The sequence below is a fragment of the Rhopilema esculentum genome, chromosome 17 (assembly GCF_057945365.1).
Source record: "Rhopilema esculentum isolate cy_ngs chromosome 17, ASM5794536v1, whole genome shotgun sequence".
Lineage (NCBI taxonomy): Eukaryota > Metazoa > Cnidaria > Scyphozoa > Rhizostomeae > Rhizostomatidae > Rhopilema > Rhopilema esculentum.
In genome coordinates this window covers 5,083,327-5,092,121 of record NC_142831.1, presented here as the reverse complement: position 1 = coordinate 5,092,121, position 8,795 = coordinate 5,083,327, and the positions used below count along the sequence as shown (strand labels likewise).

The window sequence follows — 8,795 nt, the reverse complement described above, 5'->3', positions numbered from 1 at the left end:
TAAAACAGCCGCGTTACACCATAGACAATGGTTACAAATTAACTATTTCATATATACGATTAACATAAAGTTTTACGCTAACCTCTAAATTCACAATTGTACAATAAGTAATTTTGCTTACAACATAACTGATTTGATGCGTTTGTTTGTAGATATTTCGTGTATGTCATTCAATAAATGCATATGGATAGACCTATTCACCTCTTGACCATAATGACCTATACCTCTAGGCCCTAGGCCCCTAGGCCATCTAAAGGTCCCGGCCCCTTGTGATCGATACTCAAACCTTTTGCCACAGCAAAATAAACCGATAAATACGGGCATCTTCACATAAACAATCCCGTATGATCGCATTTAAAACAATAAGATTAGATTTATATAGTTAAACAAATTGAGATTAAATTCGTCCTGTTGACAAAATCGCAGAAACGTAGACCTAAGCGAAAGGTTGGAGAACCCAGAATTAACGTTCCTAAACTATCCTTTGCTCCATCTTGCAAAAAGACCAGTTGTGCTGAATTTTAATATTTAGGTGCAAGTTATGCAAAAGCCTTGAAGCTGTTTGTTTGTGTTGTAAGTACATCAAAAGTAACTGTGTTTAACCACATTTACCTTGAAATACACAGTAAAATATATGGTATATTATGTTGAGCCATAAACTATATAATCTCGAGCCCTAAACCTACAGGAGCATCTAGGCCTAGTCTTTTTTGAAAATCAAAACAACTTGAATTATTCAACTATTCAACTACACGATTTGCACAATTATCAATGGAATCTCAAAGAATCACTCTGATTGTTTGACTTTCGATAAACAATTTCAAACCTCACTGTTTTTCGTTCTCTTTTTCCAAGGTTTCTTGGTCTTCCGGGTATCTGCCACGAACAATTGTGTTTAGCAAATGACCAACCTGGAAGACACGATAGAAAGTGAATAGCATGAGCTCCATAACAAGATCTTGTGGAACAACAATCAACGCAATAGAAAATAAAGAAATTCAATTATATCGCATTATTTCTAAAGCAAGGCAAAAAAAACGATACTGTACCATTGGTAAAGGAAAACATAAAATGTAAAAAGAAAGATGCAAAGAAAAATAAGCACAATGATAAAAAGAATTAAGAGATAATGAATATATGTGAGGCTGGATGAATCAGCAATGAAAGCGACGAAAAAGCGACAAGAGCGGAAGAAGATCATCTTGAAAGGGATGACACAGATGGGAAGCCAACATTTTTGTATTGGTTACAACCCCCTGCAAAAGGTAGGCTTAAGGACACTTCGAGCAGTGCCCTGGTCCTATCGATGTGACCACACCTTGTGATTCATACGCCGGGGGTTTACAGAGAGCTAGTAAGTCTTTTTATTTCAAATGAAAGTTTAGCCATTTCACTGGGTCGAACAACAGCGGGACCCAAAATATTGAGCCATTCTCACTCCTAAGCTAATATTGAGCCATCTTCACACGTTAGTCAAAAGGAAGGTGCAAATGTGGAAAGACAGAAGCAAAAAAGCTTGAACACCAATTTCCAGATAAATGTGACGTTCACAAGATGACATGAAGATTTGGTGAATAAATGAAATCTAGTGAGGCAAATACTATTTATGAAAACTGATATCTCAAATTATAACAGAATACTAGATGTACCATTCCAGACCTTTTTTTAGTCGGTGATGTTATGGAAAGTCCAGGAGCCTATAGCAAAGTCTTAACAAGGGAAAGGAGAGAGTAGTTCTGAAGAGTGGGAGAAAAATCAAGATTATGATTAAAGACAGCTGTTTACCTTCAAACCCCCCAAAAACAAGGCTAGTTACTTTAAATTTATTTTAAAATACGATTTTACAAAATATTGGATTTTCATCGTCGTTTTGTTCCTGTCTATTGACTTTAATCAAAACTTATTGTAACATTCACAGAATCCAGTAGACAGCCTATCCTGCCTATCTTCCTCTTTACGTATTCTAGTTTTGGTTTCATATGACTGTGTAAGAAAACATCATGAATCTGAAAGATGCCGTACCTCATCTGGGTCTCCTAGTGCTTCACCAAGAAGCTTTTCAATATTTCGCATTACTGCAACTTTCTGATCCATCTTCAAGGGAAACTTAATTTCCTTTGATGATGTAGAAGCTGTCTAAAGACAAAAGAAAAGGCTCAGTACAAAATTTGTCACCTGACACAGAGGTTCTATATTAAAAAACAATATATGTTATTTTTGGCAATCTTCTTAGGTCATAGCTAAAATGCATCTGGCACTGTTGAAAATTTAAGTATGTTTACCACTTTTTGTTTAGATGATTCCAGAGTGAGTAAAAGAGATTAATTTGGTAGGCCAGGCCTCTAACCTAAAGCAAACCCGTTAAAATAACTTGATAGCTTACCTTGTACCAGAAGTTAATCGAAAGGGTTTCTCCTTCATCTAAAACAGACTCTATGTAATGCCACCTAAAATAGTATAAACATATATAAAAAATGGATAACTGACAATTTGGCTCTAGGGCAAAACAAAGTATTAATAATTTCTTATACCAAAACCATAATTATAACAATTATAATTAATTTAAGATTGATAGAAACCATAAAGCAATTAGCTAACTGTCAGGTCAGTTTATATCCTTTTTTTCTACTTTTTACTATTCATTTCACTTAAGTCAATTGTAAAACATAATTCTAATCTTAAATTATATAAAGAATTTGATAGAATATAAAAAAATTATCATACATAATTTACAGCTGCAACTAAACAAAATGAATTTCTTCATATTGCTTTTAGAAATCTTCTATCATCAGGACTCTGTAATTTATATCTGCAATAATTTTTGGCCAAAAAAGCAGATAGTATCACCTTTGGAGAACCTTGAAGGTTAGGTAACTGACAGTTTTATATGAAGGTAATAATTCAAAACCAGAAGGAGTTTTGCATGACCAGAAGGAGTTATCTCTTTTTATTTATGGCAAGTTGTCCTATTAGCATATTCCACTTTTAAATCCCAACTTTATATTTTTATGATAGTGCTAAAGGCTATTTTTTTAGATTGGCTATTTATGGACAAAGTCAGTAAAAGCTGTAAAAATATGGATGGATATTTCAAATATTGGGGGCAAGCCTATTGTTTTGATAAGATGAGGTCACAGTTCCCCATTGTTTTAAAACAAAAGACCATTGTCAAAATACTTTAGGGGGCAACAGCTCCCTCACCCAAGGTGTCTTCCACTGCTATCAAACTCATCAAGGACATACTATCTTTAAATAGCAAATATGTGGGGGCTGTCACTCCAAAACCAATCACTGAAATTTCAACCTGATATCATCTAAAAACAAAAGATTAGTTAAATTTGATAGTTGCTAATTACCAATAGACAGGTATGTAGAGAACATCCCCAGGACCAACTATAGCTTCCCTGCCAAGAGCTTTTCTGAATAATGGAAAACGTTTATAGTCTGGGTTGTCAAAATCCACCTACAAAAAAGTTTCTACTTAAAGAATACTGAAGGTAAAGAATTCTTTAAAAGTTCATTGAAAATATGTACCTTGGATAAACATATTCTTTTAAAACTATAGAAGACAATTCAACAGTTATCTAAAGTATTAAGCAGGAAACTAGGTGTAGCAACCTACAACTATCTTGTTCTATATCATAAAAATCCAACTACTGAGGTAAATTGTATGAATCATAATAAAATGGTACGAATGTAAAGTTGTCCCAACCATCTACAAGTTCCAGGGCCATCACCAGCTATTGTGCACCAGATCAGTGTCCCGATCCCATTTGCTGACAAAGTGGGTGAAAAATCTCAAAGTAAAATCACACAGTCTTATCACAAGTATGTCAAAGATTCTAGGGCTCTTTATCAAATAACCTTATTGATGTCTGCAATGGTAGTCTAAGAGCTTAAGCTTTCCACCTACCTGGCTCTGTCTGTCACAAGGATGATGGTAGGGAAAAGGGTATAAGCATCTAAACTGGCTTGGAGGGAATAAAATGCATCTTTTGAAGCCCTTTGCTTGGGCAAAGAAGTTCTCTTGCTCATCATAGTGGACAGGGGTAATGTTTCCTGGCTGTCCAACTAATAATAGGTTTGATGTCAATGGACCCCAGTTATTTTTCTGTTGTTGTTCAGACAACCATTGCCAATTAAATCCAATGAAATCAGAAACAACCTTCTCCTTCACGGTGTTATTAAGCATTTGCTGCAAATACAATCTCTTGTCTCCATTTTCCCAAGATTCAACGAGCTTGTAGAAGTTACTAAAATCAAGTAAATGTTTTTCAGTTGGTGGTTTGAAATTCTCATATTTTCCAATACATCGCTTTTCATCATAATACATAAATTTTCCATTGCTGGAAAAGAAAACTGTATTTTCTCCGTCTCCAATATTTTCGGCCAAATATGAGAGATCCCATTTAAGAGCTGGCTGTATCAAATTTGAATCTGTTAGAACAACTGGCTCCTAGAAATAGAATTCAAAGCAAAACAAACTCATTTATATAATATTAAAAATTCTAAGAAAATACAGTTATCTTACATCAGACAAAACGAGTAAGCATAGTAAAATTTTACTAGCATGAGCAAAATACTTTGGTATGATTAAAAACGGCTATTGTTGCATCTTTTTTATCCGGGCTGCCCCCCCCCCCCCTCCCCTCCAAAAGTTGTATATCTGCCTTTGCAAAATGCATTTCAATTTCAAAAATATACATCAGTGAGTGCCCAAATTCAAAACATGCAGATCTACCAAGTCACACCCATTCTATGTGAGACACATGCATATTCATCCTTTCTCACGCTCACACGCATCAAAACAGAATTATCACACATTTTGCAAAAAAATTTTTTGGTTTATTTAAATGTTTCAATTTCATTCCAAATCCTAGCAAAATCCCTCTTTCCTATATTAGCATGATAACAATGGCTAGATAACAGTGAATCCGTACAAGTTATAAGCGATGTTACATTTATTGGCAAAAATAAATAGCAGGTAAGCTTTTTTGCGACTATGACGCATTGTGAATTGATTGGAATTGTTCTGGAGGAGCATAATACCCCTTAAGTTAGAGTTTCACTATTGCAAAATGCAATCGGAGCGGTCAGAGCGGAGTTACTTTTTCTCGAGAATGATAATTGGGGTAGCAGTTACACTACAACGCTCCGCTTGCTCGTACGCCTGCATTCCTTCCTCTGAATTACTGGTCAACAGTGCTGTGCTTTACAATCATCTACGCAGCGCAAGTGCACCAGATTTATTTTTTTCATGTTTATGCACTGTTATAAATTCTTTCTCGATAAAAACTGAATAGAATGGCAAAAAATAAAGCCCCCTCAATCCACCACCCTCTTCTGCTCAAAAAAGGCACTTCCGAAGAACTAGCGGGCATGGCAAAAGAAAGGTTTCTGGGGCTACGCCCCTGGGCCCTGCTTTTGGCTGTGTGGCAGTCAGGATTCACTCTGGATCGGTTAAGATCCTTATGACGACCAAACATTTAAAAATTAACCTTCCTTTTAAAAAAACTCACTCATTTTTAAAACTGAAACTTGGCAGGTCTGAACATGTGATTTAGAAGGAAGAAAAAATCAATTTCTGAAGTACTCCCATGAAAATGTAAGTCAAGATGATGGATAAAAAAGTATGAAACAAGGTAAAGGTGAAAGGGAAGACCTAGCAAATACGCCATTGAAAAGTCTAAATGGGCTCCAAGAATTCAATAATGCCAAAAATAAAGCATTTCATGCTTGAAGCTATTTTTCACAAAGCAAACACTCTAAAAATTCTACTATTTTTATATTCTGAGTTTTTAGCAAACAATTTCAAAATCAAAACAATTCAGAATAAAAGATTTAATGTTTAAAAACCCTTTGGTTTCCAAAGACATTCATTCGGTTTATCTCTAGACATATTCAGTCCTTTTTTTAAAGCCGCCCAGTTCCTCTTTTGCTGAATTAACCGATCATGAGCAAAATAACAACAGTACCGGAAAAATAAAAGATATACTCACCTGGTTAGCAATATGCTCGATCGCTGTTGGATCATTAAAATTTAGCCTTGGTATTTCTGACGATTTGATGCAGTATTTTCGCACTTTGTGACCATCAAGGAAACAATATTCTACATTTGGGTTCGGAACAACATCCATGTTTTATCCTTCTATCAGCTTACTACTCCATCAAATCTGTCCCTGCTCATGCAAATTATCATGTTTCATTATTCAGCATTCGAGCCCGACATTGACAAAATTATCGGCAATTATGAAAAGGCCTCACTTTGAACAACAAAGGAACCGACGACAGTTGCCCTATACTGTGACCCAGTACTGAGAGTTAGTGAGGGAAAAGCCAGAACAATCGTGCATTAAATGATAAAAACATAAAAATTGGCATATTTATAGATTTTGACATGCTGAAAACGATGAGATCAGGACCCCAACTGTAAAGAACCCCAAAGTGCGATTTGTAGCCGATGGTACTCGGACCCAGTCCTTAAAGCATAAAAAGTTGTAGATGTGAATAATCAGACAAGTAAACACAATAGTATTGATATCTAAAATTGTCCCCAAATTCTATTTTTAGATGGGGCTTTTGGTCCCAGAACTCCAAGAAAGATGCTCATTATTTTTCTGCCATACCCGGCAAAGAAATACGAAAATTACTTATATTACAGAGACTATGCTCCATATAACGATAAAAGTAATCATTCATTCCAGGTACGTGATCCGTAGGTTGCTAACCATGGTCCTCCAACAAACCCCGTCACTACACCTACTTTTCAGAATACCAAAGAAATCACATCTTTTAAATTGCCCCACGACTTTTTTGAAAGGGGTACTTGGACCTAGACCTCTACAAACGGTCCAATTTTTCATCAAGCACAACAATTTCATTGTCCCAGAGGAGTTTGTTCAAATCCTCAAATCAGAACTCATTCGGCATTCAGTACAATTTAACTCGTTCTACTTGTTTCCTTGAATGTATATTGTGATAATTTCAATTACCAATGTACGATTTTTCTGTTACACTGTCTTATTTTCTTGTAGTTTAGCTATTTAGTTTGTTGAATTATTGCGATGAATTGTATGTAGTGGTTGAATTGAAAAAATTGAAACAGAAGTGAACAGAACTTGACTTCAAAAGTGGTTATAGACAGGGGTGAACCGTTTCGGGACACACCAACTCCTGACGTACGTCTCAAAAGTTTTAAAACAGACAGGGTTTTGCCTTATTTGACCATGGTTTAATGACCCAATATTCTCGTGTTGACAAATTACACAAAGGTTCTTCCCTCAACAGCAAAATTATTTACTGTATTTCTGATGGAGCTTAGCATTCAATTGATTTGTTCAAAGTGTGCAACTTCCAATTCAAACTTCAAAATCTTTAACACTCTTCAAAAATTATCTGGCTGAAATATCTTCAAAGTGAAAGAAAAGTACAGTGGTTGATTTTAAAAGCACTTGGATATTCAAAAAGTATTTGGGGTCAACAGTGGCCCAAGAAAGAGTGATTGGTGCGTCAACTCTTGCGTATGAGTGCAAAGAGGCAAGGTTTAATCGACATTTTTGCTAGAATGAATGTCCGTATATCTAAACATGTCCTTTCATTTTGAGCATTTGCCTGAGATTAAACCTTTTTCTTGTTTTTACTATCTGAAGTTGTTTTGTTCCTTGTTTATCCTTCAATTTGATCGAGTAAATTGCTTTTCGCGCTGATTTTCCTAAGCAAAATATTCCTAAGGACCCTCCACTGATCGGTCTATTTAAAGCATCTGGTTATTAATTATTGAAAATGTACCATGCTTCAAATTTGGCCACGTGGTAGCTTAGGCGAGGTCTGCCACTGCACCTTTTTATGATTTGGTTGCCGCCTCCGTCTTTTTCTAAAACGACATAGAGGCCGCCTAATGGTGATTCCAACCATTACATGCATAATTAAGTTAAAAATAATAAAAAATTTCTTTTTTCATGCAGATGAGGATAGGATGACGATAAGTACGAATTTAATTAACGGTCTTGCATAGCGGTAGGTAACTGTTTCGTATATAAATAAGTGGAAAGTAGTATGCCGGGCTGTATATCAGTGTATTTTCCCTGTATATCAGTGTATTTTCCCTGTATATCAGTGTATTTTCCCTGTATATCAGTGTATTTTCCCTGTATATCAGTGTATTTTCCCTGTATATCAGTGTATTTTCCCTGTATATCGGTGTATTTTCCCTGTATATCAGTGTATTTTCCCTGTATATCAGTGTATTTTCCCTGTATATCAGTGTATTTTCCCTGTATATCGGTGTATTTCCCCTGTATATCAGTGTATTTTCCCTGTATATCAGTGTATCTCCCCTGTATATCAGTGTATTTTCCCTGTTTACCCGGGCGAAATATCAACATATTTCAAATATAAAATTTTAGGATCCTACTGCACAACATTGGATTCTCGTCGTCGTTTTGCTCTGTTCCTGACTATTACCTTGATATAATTACTCATGACAAGATTCGCAGAATCCGTTGGACTGCCTATCCTGCGTTTCTTCCTTCTTACATATAAATAAGTTGGCGGTTTTATGCTAAGTTCATAGCAAGTATGAATGCACAAAAGGAGCCAGCCTCTCCTAAGTGAACATATGGGTCTACCATTTACAAAAATTTTCCAAACTTTTAAATACGATAATTATGTATCGGGGGTCTTTACATACCAGGATATGACTTTTTTAGGGAAAATTTTTTCAGAACTTTTCTCTCAGACACAAAAGAATTTATATCTGACATGGACAGGAACATCGACAAGTGAAACAAACATCG

General features: G+C 35.6%; 1 protein-coding gene across 1 annotated transcript; it reads right to left on the bottom strand.

Annotated features, from left to right (window-relative positions):
- Window positions 1-6,286, bottom strand: LOC135696508 (hypoxia-inducible factor 1-alpha inhibitor). The gene is made up of 6 exons (XM_065215920.2): window positions 6,000-6,286; window positions 3,914-4,456; window positions 3,357-3,463; window positions 2,384-2,447; window positions 2,023-2,136; window positions 1-911 (listed from the first exon to the last, which is right to left on the bottom strand). Exons 1-6 carry the CDS (start codon window positions 6,135-6,137, stop codon window positions 828-830), a joined length of 1,050 nt encoding a protein of 349 aa, XP_065071992.2. The 5' UTR covers window positions 6,138-6,286; the 3' UTR covers window positions 1-827.
- Between the last annotated feature and the right edge of the window lie 2,509 nt (window positions 6,287-8,795).

Coding starts and splice junctions, on each gene's coding strand:
- LOC135696508 (XM_065215920.2), bottom strand. CDS start 6,137: ATGGATGTTGTTCCGAACCCAAATGTAGAATATTGTTTCCTTGATGGT. Junction 2,448..3,356: donor CTCTACATACCTGTCTATTG/GTAATTAGCAAC, acceptor ATACTATTTTAG/GTGGCATTACATAGAGTCTG. Junction 2,137..2,383: donor CGATTAACTTCTGGTACAAG/GTAAGCTATCAA, acceptor TTTTGTCTTTAG/ACAGCTTCTACATCATCAAA.